Source organism: Belonocnema kinseyi, chromosome 8 (assembly GCF_010883055.1).
Source record: "Belonocnema kinseyi isolate 2016_QV_RU_SX_M_011 chromosome 8, B_treatae_v1, whole genome shotgun sequence".
Lineage (NCBI taxonomy): Eukaryota > Metazoa > Arthropoda > Insecta > Hymenoptera > Cynipidae > Belonocnema > Belonocnema kinseyi.
Genome location: NC_046664.1, coordinates 29,030,590 through 29,046,388, shown reverse-complemented (window position 1 = coordinate 29,046,388; position 15,799 = coordinate 29,030,590). Strand labels below are relative to the sequence as shown.

Here is a 15,799-nt window from a genome sequence, read left to right as displayed (position 1 = left end):
GTAAACTCAGAAGATGTGGACTGTGACTGCACCATACATCTAGTCGGGAGTGGTGCTGACTGAAAACAGATGATTTGGAGCGATTCGCGCGCCATATGTTGGTCATTCTAAGAACTTTTGAAGTACCCTCGTACCTTTTTTCTTCTAGAACAGTTCGGTCACAATTTTCTCACAGTGTTCTAGAACACGGTTACCTTTTTTAGAACAGTTCTGTCACCATCTTGTATCAACTGTTATAGAACACAGTTCCTTTTTTGATCTGGAATAGTTACAGAACGTGTTTTCTGGGTATTTGGTTAAATATAATTTTTTTCAAATGAAACTATTTGGTTAAAGTTTCATTTTACTTCGCTAAAAATTACACTTTAGGGTTTAAAAGTCCACTGTTTTCAAAACCCTTCGACTTTTTAACTCAAAAACTCAACTGGAAATTTAACTTATTTGTTAAAAATGTAATATATTTCGACTTTAAAATCCCAGGAATGTAAAGGGTTTCATATTGAATTCAATATCGTATCTCTATTAATTGTATTTAAAAGAATTTATTCTCATATTATTCTCCTACTTACATGAAAAAGAAACCTTATTTTCCCTATTTCGAGAGAATTTTTGGCTGTGAAATCTAACTTATTAAAATGTGAATAATTTCATATTCAGATTATACAGCCTCAAATTTGAAGCCTTAATTGTTTCATAATTTCAAGTTTAAAATGTTCCAAAATATTGTTTTTGAAGCTTCAAATTAATGTAAATTATAAATTTTTCTCATTTGAAAATAATCCAGGTTGACAAGCTTAATTGTTCAGAAAGAAATGTTTGAAACCCAGATTCAAAATCCTTGAAGATGAATGACTATTGTTAGTTTTGATTGTGCAAAGAATATTTAAAAATCTATAAGAATCTTGTACTCTATATTCCTAAACATTTTTTTTTTTTAATAGAAAAATTCTTTTTTGGTAATTTCATGTGACTAATGCGACTTTTTTTAAGATTCGAGACATGAATATTGGATACTTAGTACTTACTCGAATGTATTTTTCAGTTTCTCCTCTCCATTTACTGACGATAGAACTTGAGGTCACATTAAAAAATGTTGCTTCGCATTCTGTTGCAACTGCCTTAGCGAGCATAGTTTTTCCTGTGAAATAAAATTTGCTTCATTTAATGTTTTACTAGACATATAGGATTTAAACGGAAAACAATATTAATTAAAAAGTTTTCGAATTAAAATGGCCAAAGTTCTTAAAATTGAAGTCTGTTAAAGTATTAACATTTTTTATTTATAACTGTTCCTTTTCTCACATTTAGGTTTGAATTAATTTAATTTTGAAGCTACTCAATTCAAAGTTTACAGGGTTTCTACACTACCTGAAAATCCTGGAAAACCTCAAAATTTCAGGGTTTTTTTTTAAGTGAGTGCATTTTTTCGAGAGCATGGTTAATTTTCTTTTTAAATTACAATATAAAATTCAATAATAATGATTCTTTATATGTAAAAGTAGCTTTATGTTACGGTATTTAAATATTTTGTTGAAAATTCTTTTTCTCCTGGTTAAAAATTAATTCTTTTAACTGAAAACTCATAAGCATTTTTCTTTGACTGAAAAATAAATTTCTTTTACTTAAAATTTAACTATTCCAGTTTAAACTTTAACTATTCTGCTGAAATTATTTTTTTGAGATGAAAATTAATTTTGTTTTAATCTGAAAATGTAACTATTCCAATTAAATATCCCATCATTTTAGTTGAAAACTTCAACTGAAACTAAGAACTATTCAATTTTTGGTTAAGAAAATATGTTTCTTATTTGAAAATTCTACTTTTTTGGTAGTAATTATTCTTCTTAAATGAAAATTATTTTTTTTTGTTGAAAATTCAATTATTCTAGTTAACAATTTTTTGTTGTAATTCAAAATATATGACTTTTTTGAAAATGAAAATATTTTCTTGAGAATTAGTTATTTTTCTTGTTGAACATTATTTTTTTAACTAAAAATGTAACTAACATATTCCAGTTAAATATTCCATCATTTTAGTTAAGAATTCACCTATTTAGTTGAACATGAATTATTTTAACTACAAATTTTAATTTTCAGTTTACGGTTTAAAAATAATCTTTTTTAGTAAAAAATGTATGTATTTTGTCAAAAATCGACTTTTTTGGTAGAAACTATTCTTCTTAATTGAAAAATAATCTTTTAGTTGAAAATTAATTTATTCTGGTTAACTCTTTATTGTTGTAATTAAACATTTATCATTTTTTTGAAAATGTAAATATTGTCTTTAGAATTAGTTGTTTTTCTTGTTGAAAATTTTGTTTAAGCTGAAAATGTAACTTACGTATTCCAGTTGAATATTCTATGATTTTGTTAAAATTTCACCTCTTTGGTTGATCATTAATTACTTTAACTAAAAATGTTATTCTATTTTTTATCGAAAAATGATATTTATTAGTTAAAAGTTCATCCATTTGCTGAAAATTCGTCTTGTTTGTAAAAATTAATTTTCTTAGTTGAAAAATAATCTATTTTGAAAAATTAAATTATTCTAGTTAAAGATTCATCATTTTACGTGAAAATTCATCTCTTAGGTTTAAAATTAACCTATTCTGGTTAGCGATTCATATTTTAGTTGAAAATCAATGACTATGTTTTAAAATGTAACTATTTTTTCAACTCAGTTTTTCTTTAATAATTATTTTTTGACTAAAAATGCAACTATTATTTCAACTGAATATTCCATAATTTTAGTAAAAAATGTATCTCGTTGGTCAAATATTATTTTTTTAAAATAAAAAATCTAACTATTTAACTTTTGGTTGAAAATTATATTTTTTAGTTGAAAATGAATCTTCTTGTTTGAAAATTTACATTTTTAGTAGAAAATAAAAATATTCCAGTTAAATATCCATCATTTTAGTTAAAAATTGATCATTCTGGCCGGAAATTGTTTTGTTGTTGGAAAATCAGTTGTTTTTTGTCAAATTCAACTATTTCATTTTTGGTTGGAAACTGGTCCTTTTCAGTTCAAAGTTGAGCCATTTTATTTGAAAATGTATCTTTTTCAGTAGAAAATTGAACGATTTGGTAGAAAATTCCTATATTTTTTTTTTAATTGCATTTTTGGTAGAAAATTGATCTTTTTAGTCAAAAATTAAACCATTTCATCAAAAATTTATCCATCTTGTTGCAAATGCAAATTTTTACGTGAAAAATTAGAAGTTTGAAGGATTTTAAATTGAATTTAATATAGCACCCACATTAGTTTTACCTAAAAATGCACTGCATTTTAAGTATCCCTAGAATCTTAAAAAAGATACACTCAACTCTCAATATAAGACCCCCTAGTTTACGCCATTCCTAGCACTGGTGTTCTTTGCAGTTTCGTGATGAGAGGAGCCGTGGGCCAAGATAAGTTATGTCTGAAACCGGTCTTATATCGAGAGTTGAGGTGTACCTAGAAAAAGCCTGGAATTGTCATGGAATTTTTTTTGTCAGGATTTGAGTAGACACCCTCATTTAAAGCACGATAATTTTACCTGTTCCTGGAGGGCCGTAAAGTAAAATTCCCCTCCATGGTTTAATTTTTCCACAAAAAAGGGAAGGATACTTCAGAGGATAAACGGTGGCTTCTTTCAGTTGAACTTTACACTCGTCCAAACCTTTTACATCACTCCAATGAACATTTAAATTCGTCAGTACGATTTCCTGAAAATTAATTGGATATAATTAGAACATTTAAGAAGGAATAAAGTTTTTAATTTTTTGCAACAATTACTTTGGAAATAATGTCGGCAATTTCTCTCCAGTCCGATCCAACTGGATACAAATCTCCAATTGGCTTTAGAACCTTTTCTTTAATATAATTGTTCTCCCTATTTAGGTTCTTATTTTGATTTCGAGCATTGTTTCCTTCATGAGGAATTGCAAAAATGGGAGTTACTGTAATTTCTAGATTTGGTTCGATGGCTAAAATATTTGTTTCCTTATGAGCTGTTCCTTTGACTAGATCATTTTCGTCTGCAGATTTTCTAATATTCTTGTTTGTCTTTTCCTTCTTCCCTCTGTAAAGATGTTTAGAAAAAAATATGATTAGTTTTTTGGATTCCAAAAATATAATTCCGAAATATTTTTTTAAAATCTGTGAGCAGTTCACTCCAAGCCCCATATAATAACAATTTCGGGGGTCGCCTCGCACTAGCCTTCTTACTAAATCAGTTCCCTCGAAATGTAAACAGCTAGGGCCGTCTGAACCGTTTCCAATTGAAATGAATAAGGTTGCGCAATATACTTGACTGAGTACTCGCGCGATGCGGCCCTTCCGAAGCGAGAGACGCAACCGTCTCTCACTTTGCCCCTGAGAAACTACGTAGACAAGCAGTTCTAGGAATTACAAAACAGGACCGGCTTCTATGGGACCTGCAGTATAGCTCTGTTATTGGTAACTACTTTTATTATTGATACTAATGGTATTATTGATATTTAAAAAATTTATATGATCATATTAGAACATTTAAAAAAGAATAATTAGAATTTGCACATTAGAATTTTAATTTTGCTTGATTAGAAAATATTTAGAAGGTTCCAAACTATTTCAAGATTTCAAACATTTTAAGGCTTCTCAAGGCTTCACATTAAAGATAATAAATGATTGCACTGATTGTAAGGGATTTTAAGGGCTTACAAAGAACTTCCAGAGAAATGCAGGACTTGGGTTTTTTTAATTTCAAAGGATCTCGAAGGATTTGAAAGAATTTTATAATATTTTTCCAAGATTCCAAATAATTTCAAGATTTCAACAATTTTAAGTGATTTTAAGGGTTGATATAAAAGATATCAAAGGATTTCACAGTTATTAAAATGGAATGAAATTTTAACTGGCTTCCAGGGAGGTTTTTTTATCTATAGTTTTTATGGGTTTCATGGGATTTTATGGGGTCTTGGAAGATTTCAAAGACTGAATAAGTTTTAAAGGAATTTAAAAAGATATTCGAAATTTGAAGACGTTAAATGGGATTTTAAAAGAATTTTAGGGATTTTACCAGATTTATTCGATATAGAAAATTTCAAAGGACTCCAAAGAATATTTTGTATTTAAAAAGATTCCAAGGATAACAATGAGGTCTAAAATTCTAAAATTTCAAAAGATAAAAAAATGTCTAAGAAATTTCAAATTATTGCCTAAGATTTCAGACATTTTCAAAAAAATGTCAAGGAATTTAGAAATATTTGGGAGTTTTACAGCGATTTCAGAGGATTTCAAACGAATTCAAGGATTTTTAATAGATTTCAAGGGATTTCAAAGCTTAAAGGGCATTTTAAAATTTATCTAGGAATTATCTTTAATTGATTTTGTGTAATTTTATGAGATTTCAGATGATTTCAAACATTTCATCATTTTTGAAGACATTTTGAAAGTTATTATATAGATTTAAATATGTTTTACGGGATTTTATGCGATTTTTGTGGAATCACTAGGGATCTCACAAGCAAAGCCGTAGCCAGGTGGGTTTCAAAGGATTGCACCAGATTTAAGGGATTCACGTAATTTCAAAGGATTTTTACAAATTTTAAGGGATTTCAAAGACTTGAAGAGATTTAAAAAATGGATGTCAACGGATTTCTAGAAAATTATAGGGCATTAATGAAACTAAATACAGTTTTCAAGAGTTTCTAGGGATTTTCACGATTGTCAGATATTTAAGATATTTCTAGAGTTTTTTTTAAAGGGATTTCATCAGATTTAAAGGAATCATAGGAAATAAAAAGAAAAGGATTTCAAGGGATTACTACGAATTTTAATGGTTTGTAAGGTCTGAAGAGATTTAAAAAGATTGAAGAGTTTTCCAGGAATCTCAGAGGAACTCAAGAAATTTCAAAGTATTTTAAAGAGTTAATGGTATTCTGACAAGTTATCCAGGAGATCAATGATATTTACAGGGTGGCGACTTGTAAAAACCACGGGAAATCACCAGGAATTTAATTTTAAAACCGGGAAGTTACTCCTGATTGCAGAAAAATTCAAAATTTCATTATCTTAAAATTTTTTGTCAATCTAGAAAAGTAATTTCTATTTTATTAACAGTCGCAGATTTTCAGATTATCTCAGTTTAATGTAATTAAATCATAATTCATTATTCAATTTGTATTATTTTTTTTTTTTATAAGAAAATCTTATTGCAATTTTTTGCCCTGTAAAATTTTTTCCATTGACTTAATTTTGATAATCGAATTGATGATATTTCAAGCATATGGAGACAATAATTTTCTTAATTTTTTCAAAAAATGGATTGATCACGTTCTATTCCCTTACTTTTAATTCATCCTGAATTGTATCAGGGGATTTTAGAAAATAATTTTCGTTTTTATTTTAGGGCAGGAAGTTTGAAGTCAGAATTTGGAATTTCCCTCTTCTAAACTTTAGACAAAGAAAGTACTCCAAGCAGTTTTTAGAGTAGAAATAATATTTGAAACAAAAAATATTGCGCTGAATTATAATAGAATATTTCATTACATTGTTCGTTTGCGAATTATTCATCTTTCTTTAGTAAAAAATTCAACTACAGTCGACGTTATTTACCTTGCCGCGGATAGGACCGTAGGGGAGTAATTTTCCTGGAATTGATGTTCCCCCACTTTCGAGTCTGATCTTGATGCTCGATTTTTAGAATACATATTGTGGAAGTAGAGTTCTTAAATTCCCGAGAATTTAAGTTCAGGTTATATCAGCGGTTGAATATAAATTATTCTGTAGCTCAGACACATTCAGGAATTACGGGTTTTCGTATAAAAATGGCACATTTTCAAATGTATTCATTTATTTAAAAAAAGAGTTTTTCTACTTTAAAAGATAATTCTTTAACAAAAAACTTGAATTTTTAACATAATAGTTGAATATGCAACCTATAAAGACAAACTGTCAACAAAAAAGTGTCAGTTTTGATTTTAATCAAAAAGGAATGGAATTTATACAACAAAATAAAAGAATTTTTAAACCAAAAAGACGATTTTCCAACAAATAAAGATTTTTCACTAAAAAAGTAAACAAAAGTTTATCGAAATTATTGAACCTTCAAACCAGAATACAAATATTCTTTACAAAAATGAAAATTTTAAACAAAAAAATATGACTGTTCAACAAAAAATTAATTTTCCACAAATCAATGCATTTTTACGCAAAAAAAGAAAATTTCAAACTAAAAAATAATTTTTTTACAAAAAAAACGGGAATTTTTAACTTGAAAATATCAATCTTAAAAAATGGAAAAGTTTCATTTTCTGCTAAAAAATGAATTCTAAACAAAAAAAAGGTATTTTCCACTAAACAGTTAAATTTTCAACCAAACATAAACCTTCAATAAAAAATATTGCACAATGTAGTTTAACTTTAACCCAAGTAGTTGAATTTTCAATTAAAAAAGATTAATTTATAACAACATATCAAACTTTTAACCAACGAGATAACTTTTAGATTTAAAATATAAATCTTTAACAAAAAAGTGATATCTTGACAAAGCGTTTCAACTAAGTGTTTTAAACAAATTAGTTAAATTATCAAGCAAAGAAGAACGATTTTTAACCAAAAAGTTGCATTTACATACAAAAAATGAAATTTCTTTTATAAGCAGAAAAAGTTTCAAATCAGAAAGATAAATTTTCAAAGAAATATTCGAATTTTTAGTTAAAAAAGATTTTAGTCGATTTTTCACGATTAAACTATGAATATTTAACAAGAAATTTTTTTAATTTATTCTCCTTGTTTAAAATTCTTCTTTTTAGATAAAAATGTAAGCATTCTATTTAAATAATAATCATTTTAGTGAAAAATTCATCTCTTTGGTTGAAAAATGATTATTTAACTCAAAATTCATTTATTCAATTTTTGCTTATAAAATGACTACCTTTTTTAGTTCAAAATTCGTTTTTTTGTCTGAAAATTGATTTTTCAAGTTAAAACGTAATTACTTCAGTTTTGGTTGACAATTTATGGTTTTGCTAGTAAAAATTAATTTTTATTGTTGAAAATTCAACTATTTCAGTTGAAGATTCACTGTTTTAGTTGAAAACTCATCATTTTTGCATAAAATTCAACTACTATTCTAGTTGAAGATTCATCATTTATGTTGAAAATTCATCCGTTGGGTTAACAAAATTTGTATTTCAAAATGTAATTTCCGTTTTTTGTTGAAATTTTTCTTTTTCATTTCAAAATTCATCTATTTCGATGAAAATTATTTTTTTTTTTTTAATTTATCTCTAGCAAATAGTTTTATTTTTATCCAAAATATAATGAAATTTATTATGAAGCAAAAGAATTTTGTTACAAAAATTTGAGTTTTTATTTAAAAAACATTCCAGTTAACTCAGTAACATCCAAAATTGAATTTTTGTAACAAAAAGTTCTCATACATTCTCAAAGAATTTATTTCTCTGTTATATTCTCGGTAATATTCTCATTTTCGTGACCGTTCTCAAAGTAATAAAACCGGCTCAGAACTTTATGTGGAAGTATATATCTCACATTTGGTTCCAAAAAATTGTGAGAACATCGTTCTCTCCTAGAATAAACTGAAAAATAGGTTAGTATTTACGAATTATTGATAAATCTTTGATTAAATTTGCGATACTTAATGTTATCTCATTTGATAAGGAAATTATCATAAGACATTAATATTATATGATTTCGAAATTATTTTATACGCCTCATTACAAAGCATATAATGACTTTTTGCCCTTTAAAATGGCCTTAAAAGGCCTAAACCATTGGCGGCAACGTAAATGGCGAGCGGAATAATTCTCGGATGTCGAGCCGTCGCGGTCGTGGTGAGGGAAGAGCTCGGCCGAGAGTTAGGAGAAGTGGCAAAGTAAATAGCGGCAAGGTAAGTTGCGCTGACTCTATTTGGCTAAAAGTTAAACTCTTTTGCTTAAATTTCTTTTGGTTGAAGATCTATAATTTTAATTAAAAGTTCATCTCTGGTTCAAAATGTAACTGCTTTGTTACAAATCAATTTTTTAAAATACAAATTTAACTATTCCAGTAGAAAATTGGACTATATTGTTGAAAATCCATTTTGTTGTTGTTTAGAATTAAATTTTTATCCGAAAATTTAGTTATTTTATTTTTGGTTGATAATGTATCTTTTTTGAAAATAAAAATTCAACTGTTTGGTTGAAAATTGATGTTTTTATTTAGAAATTAAACTATTTCTTTTTAAATTTATGTACTTTCTGAAAAATTTGCCTTCTTTTGTAGAAAATTAATCTTTATGGTTGAAAAATCATCTTTTTGGTATGATTTTCAATTACTTCAGTCGAAGATTCATTTTATTTATTTATTGAGTTCAAACTTCATCATTATGGTTGAAATTTAATTCCCACTCGTGTGAAAGCAGCCCTCGCTTCGCTCGGGCAGCAAACTTTCCACTCGTTGCAATCGCTATGTTTCATACCTTGTAATGCAACGAATGCAACATACTATTTCAAGTAAAAGTTGAACTATTCCATTTTTTGGTTAAAATTTAATATATTTTAGTGCAAAATGTAAATATTTGTTTCAAAATTAATTAATTTTGCAATTTTCTGTTCTGTTGTGTTAAAGGATATTTCGAATGAACGTCATGAATTGAAATAAATCTTTGTGTTTAGCGACAAATATATTGAATATGTTACTTTTAGTTGACCGCGAAAATGGAAAAACTTGTCCCGGAAAAACAGGGAAATGACCGGGAATTTGAAATCGTCTGTCGAATCGCCACCCTGTACTTAATACTTGCAAGGGATTTCAACGGATTTCTGGAAAATTATAACGTATAAATCAAACATAATGAAATTTTAAGGTACTTGTAGAGATTTATGCGGATGTGAGAAAATTCAGAGACTTTAAGGGATTTCAAGGTATTTTATCAAATTTACGGGAATTATAAGATTTTAAGGTATTTCTAAAGATTTGAAAGTTTTTAAATATTCACGAGTTTTCCAGGAATCTCAGAGGATTTCAACGTATTTCAGAGGTTCTTGAAGGATTCAAATGGATTTCAATCTTTTTAGAGTATGTTTAAACTCCAAAGATTTGAAAGGGCCGCACACGATTGTAAAAAAAAATTATATCATTATTCACTTCATTTTCAATTTCTTAAATGAGCTCGGATTTTTTAAGCTTCAAAATTTAAATTGTTTACTTTTGGCCACTTAACGTTAAAGGTTGCTCAATTTTCAGCTTGTTAAAATTTATAGATTTTTATTTTGAATAATACATTCTTTAACTTTTCAAATTTGAAAGCTTTAATTTAAAATGGCTTAAGTTCAAAATATGCAAGATACATCTTGTAAATTTTTGGAAGATGTAATTTGAAACCGTGAGAATGTAAAAAATTAATTTAAAATTCTTTGAGTTTAAGCTTTTAAATGTTCTAAAAGACTTTGGATTAAAGGATTAATAATGCTTCTTGAAAAAAACAATATCGAAAAAACATCGACGCATTATAGTCTGGGTGGAAAATTCCTAGAATTTAATTGAAAATTTCCATACTAACCCTTTTAAAAAATTTTTTTAAATTCAGCCAATGAAATTTTCTTTTTTAATAATTAAAATATATATTATCTTACGGATTCTGCAGCGAGAGATTGTTTAATGAAGGTTCACACTTTTTGCAAAGTTTAGGGTATTTATTGAATTTGGCAAAATAATAATCAGAATATTCAAGCAGGATTGTGTCAAGATCGATATTATCACAAACTTGAACATCTCCAGACAAACGGGCTTCATTTGCTAAAGCGTGTGCTGTATTTGTGTACCTGAAATGTAAAAACAATAATTTAATTATTTAAAAAAACAATATAAGACGTTATATTATATAGAATTCATATATAGGGCTGTTCAAAAACTACGCCCCCCCCCCCTAGGGGAAGGGGAGTTATCACGCTCTGTGACGATTTGTGACGTAGAGGGGGCCCCCCTCCATCGACGCTGAATATATCACACAACAAAAATATAAATATGAGTAACAATTTTTTTTAAATGCTTGAGAAAATAAGAATTAGTGATTTTATTGTATAATTAAAGCATCTAAATAGATGGTTAACCATCTTTCCCCTATTCCCCTCTTTGCCCATTTTTTAAGAATTAATTTTGTTCCATTTTTTGGCCTAAATACGAACTGAATTAGTAGAGCCCAACAAGAAAATTAAACTATTTTGCGTTAAAACTTAATTCCTTTTAATTGAAAAGTCTAATAATATATGTTTGGTTCAGAATGAAAATCCTTTTGTTAAAAATTCTAATATTTGGTTAAACATTTAAGTATTGTTTTGAAAATTCTTCATTTTTTAAAAATAAAAATTAATTTTTTCGACTAAAATTTTTGCTATCCCATTTTTGGCCGAAAACTGATCGTTTTTATTTGAAAATTCAACTATTAAATTTTTCATTGATAATTTATATTTTTTGGCTGAAAATTCAACTACGTGATTAAAAAGTGATTGGTTGAAGATTTAACTGTTTTTTAAAATTCGTTCTTATTTCGTTGGAAATAAATTTTTTCAATTGAAAATTCAACCATTTATTTCCATATTTATGAATTTTGTTCAAAATTAGTTTTTTTTTTGTCTTAAAAATAAATTTTTTCAGCTGCAAATTCAACTAATCCATTTATGGTAAAAAACTCAGCATTATTTCAGTTGACACTTCAACTATTCAATTAAAAATTAATTTTTTTGTTGCAAATTCATCTTTTCGGAATGAAAATTCAACTTTATAATAGAAAACTCGTCTTTCTGGCTTTAAGATTCGACTTTTTTTGTTAAAAATTAATCTTTTTGGTTTAAAAACTCTATTTTTTTGTTCAGAACTCATATCTTCAGGTTAAAAATTAAACAGTTTTTTTTTCTACGAAACTCGCCTCTTAGGTTTATAAATTCAACGGTTCGCTTGACATTTTCTGTCCTTGTTGAAATAAAAATCTTTCTTGCTTAAAAATCTAACTCGTTCGTTGAAAATTTATCTTTTTGGTTTAAAAATTCATCTTTCTTTGGCAAAAATGTTATTTTGTTTAAGAAAATATGCACATTTTTGTTTAAAAGTTAATCTGTTTTGGCTAAGGATTCATTTTAAAATTAAAACCCTTTTTGTTTAAAATATCAACTAATAAAAATTTTGTTGAGAATTCATATTTCTAGTTAAATTAGATTGTTTTTTATCAAAAATTAAAATCTTTTCTTTGGTTGAAATAATCAATATTACATTTTTCATTGAGACATATACTTTTCGATTGAAAAATGAAATTAAAATGTCAAAACTCCTCAATCTGCTTCAAAGTTCAACTATTTGGTTGTAAATGATTACTCATTTGTTTTCTTGAAAATTTAACTGTGTACTTGAAAATTCATATTAGTAGGTCGAAAATTCCACCATATGGTTACAAATTCATATTTTTGTTAAAAAATATAATTATATTGTTGAAAATTCAACTACTTTCTTCAAAAGTTATCTTCTCTTTTCAAAAATTAAACAGCTTTGTGTAAAATTCCTCTTTTCGAATTAATTGATTTTTGTTGAAAATTCAACCATTTTATTCAAGTCATCTTTTTGTTCGAAAATTAAACTGTTTTGTGTAAAATTCCTCTTTTCAAATTGAAAATTCATCTCGTTTGTTAGAAAAATTCTTGGCTGCAAATTCAATTTTTACATAAAAATTCGTCTTTCTTATTTCAAATCAACTGCTTTCGTCTTAAAATTAAATTTTTTTTATTGAAATATCTACTGTTTCATTTTTTGTTGAGAATTCATTTTTTAGTTAAATTCCAATGTTTTTTAATCAAAGTTAAAATCTTTGCTTGGTTGAAATATCAACTATTATATTTTTCGCTACAAATTAATATTAAAATGTAGTTTAAAATTCATATTTGTGTGTCGTCAGTTCCACTATATCGTTAAAAATTCAAATATTTTGTTGCAAATATAGTTATTTTTTTGAAAATTTCACTATTTTGTTCAAAGCTAATATTTTTGTTCGAAAATTCATTTCTTGTGGTAGAAAATTAGTATTTAAAAAAATTAAAAATTCAAGTTAATTTTCTAAAAATTCAATATATTTTCACTGGAAATCTCAACGGTTCCATACTTTGATTTTATTATGGTACCTATTTTTTTATTTTTTACATGGCGTAGTGTTGAAGGGCCCCTATGATTCAAAATATTTCATAAATATCATTTTCAGAGGGCGGATTAGAACCATTGTGACGTTAACTGACGAGCGCAGCTCGGCTCTCACATGCTGAGAGGAGAGCTGCTTTCATCACTTAACTTCACAGTGGCTCTAATTCGCTCTTTTATTGTTTCCTTTTTGAATATTTATGCTTGTAAAATATTTTTTTATTTGCAGTTTTAAGGAATTCTTCCTAATGTCTGTAATGATGAATACTTACTTTTCAATTAAAAAGATCACACTCACCCCTGTTCTCGTAGAAAGTCAGTCACGAGATACGTCAAATTTCTCCGTCGCTCTTGGGCTCGTTTTTCCTCCTGATTAAAAATTAATAAATTCCTCACTCGATCTAAGAATTTTTCATGCGCGCCTTTCTTGCCCGCATTTTATAAATGCACAATATGCATTGTGTAGGAGCAAAAAAAATCTGCCGACCTCAATGATTCGAGGAGAGTCGATAGCATTCGTAACCCACTCAGTCGTAAAATTTATTCAAATTAGCAATACATATTCGCCTCAAAAATGAAGAAAATAAAACTGATTGTATTTTGATTACCCCCAAATTCACGCTTTTAAAAAAATGCAAATGTGGCTCTAATGGATGCAAAAGAGACCACTTGAATTTTATGACTGGTTAAAAAATGTCTTGATTATAAAATAATTCAGAAACTACAGCTTTAAAATAAAAAGCTAGTAAACAAAATTATTTCTTATCAATTGTTTACTTCAAGGATTTAAAGTCAGTTAACAAATATAAACCAAGGTTATCATTTTCAATGCTCTGAATTGAAGAATGAATTAATAAATTTGTAAATTCCCAAAATTATTTAATTGTAAGAAATGTTAAGATAGAAAAATTAAACGATTAGTTTTTTTAACTAAACACTTTTTGAATGAGAAATTAAATTATTTTAATTTTAAATTGTTTGAAACTAATAACAGTTCAGTTCTTATTTATAGATACAAATTTGTTTTGTTTCAAAATATTTTTAAATATTGTTTTAAGATTATATTTAAAAATCTTCAATATTCTACGTTTTGTTTACAAAAGTTTGAAATATTTTCAAATTTTTAATTATTTTTAAAGTGTTTTTAAAAACTTTTAAATAAAATTGAACAAATTGGTTAATTTATTTTTCTTATTTTTATGAAAGTTTCAAAATCATGAAAAAGTTTATAAACTTTCTGTTCAAGAACTGCAAAAATTTAAATTTATTTCAATAGTATGAAATCATTTGAAGTTTTATGTAATTATATTTTTTTAACTGCCTAGAAATTTTCCAAATTATTTTTTGAAAATTTAGAAAATCTCTTTAATTTTTTAAAATAAAAAAACACTGTACATTATAATAGGAATCTTAAGATTTTCTTATTATTTTGAACCAGTTCACAATTCTGGAAAAGCTTCGAAATATATTTTTAAGATCTGAAAAAATCTACATTTTATTTTCAATTGTATAATATCATTTCAAGTTTTAAATTAATTAAATTTTTGTTTTAATATTGTCTTTAAATTATTAAATAAAAATCATTCTCAATTTGAGGAACGCTGCAAACACTTTTTTAACCTTTCACAATTCTTAAAAAATTTCTAAATTCTTTGTTTGAAATCTGCAAAAATATAGAGGAGAGTACTCGAATATGAGATATTCTCGTAATATGAGAAAGCGGGGTATCAGCTAAACTAAGAGACCGACTCTGTTGGTTCTATCAGTAACTTGTAGCCCATAAAGAAAGAGTAACTTCGTGGTATAATCCATTTTTCATTGGGCTTCTAAAAATTATAGGCGAACTTTTTGTGAAATCGATGGTGGTCGAGTTCTTGGAATGGAATTCTTTAAACCCTATTTATTATTCATTAAATATGTATTTAGCAGTAAAGTTTGCCTGGAGTGATGGGGATTGAATAACTAAGTAGGAAAATATCGATAGTGTTGAAGTTTGTCATTGTACAGGTCATGTGCATAGTTGCACGGTGTGGTTCTCATAATATGAGATACCTGTGGTTTTTATAACACTGTGGCTGCGCGGGGGAAATTGGTTACAAAAGTGTTTATGACTACTGCGAAAACTAAATATATCTAAATAGCAGTAAATTTATAATTCGGAAACATAGAATGAAGTTTTTCATTAAAAATAATACTTTATTTTGCATTTCATTAGCTATTTCCTGGGGTATCTCATATTATGAGAATAGTTGGACGATTTTGGAAAAAGCACTTTTTTACATTTTTTGTATTTTCAGCAATACTATATTTCCTTTAAAATGACGTATATTACTTTTAAATTCAGTACATAGATTTTCGACAATCAAGCCAAACAGAGTTAGTATCTCATATTAGGGTACTCTCCTCTATATTTCGTTTGAAATTATGTGCAATAATTTTAAATATTTAATAAACCTTGAAACAATAAAAAATTGCATTAAAATTTTCCAGATTCTTTTGGACAATTTTAAGAATCTTTTAAATATTTCCTTGAAATTATTATTTTCAATCTTCCTATGTACCGTTAATTTTTAAACGGTTCATAATTCTGGAGAAAAAACATCTAAATTGTTTGTTCAAGATCTGCAAAAATCTACATTTTAGTTTAAA

At 26.9% G+C, this 15,799-nt stretch overlaps 1 protein-coding gene across 2 annotated transcripts in view; it reads right to left on the bottom strand.

Annotated features, from left to right (window-relative positions):
- The window catches only part of LOC117178892 (katanin p60 ATPase-containing subunit A-like 2), a 32,282-nt gene that overhangs the window by 14,790 nt on the left and 1,693 nt on the right, over window positions 1-15,799 (bottom strand). The window contains exons 2-6 of one of the 2 annotated variants that reach the window (XM_033370419.1): window positions 13,449-13,519; window positions 10,606-10,794; window positions 3,779-4,064; window positions 3,540-3,708; window positions 1,026-1,138 (exon numbers count right to left, since the gene is read on the bottom strand). In XM_033370419.1, coding sequence (XP_033226310.1) covers window positions 1,026-1,138; window positions 3,540-3,708; window positions 3,779-4,064; window positions 10,606-10,794; window positions 13,449-13,519 — 828 coding nt within the window. Of the gene's footprint in view, window positions 1-1,025; window positions 1,139-3,539; window positions 3,709-3,778; window positions 4,065-6,580; window positions 6,763-10,605; window positions 10,795-13,448; window positions 13,520-15,799 lie in introns of those variants that run through there. The other variant, XM_033370420.1, reaches the window with a different exon arrangement.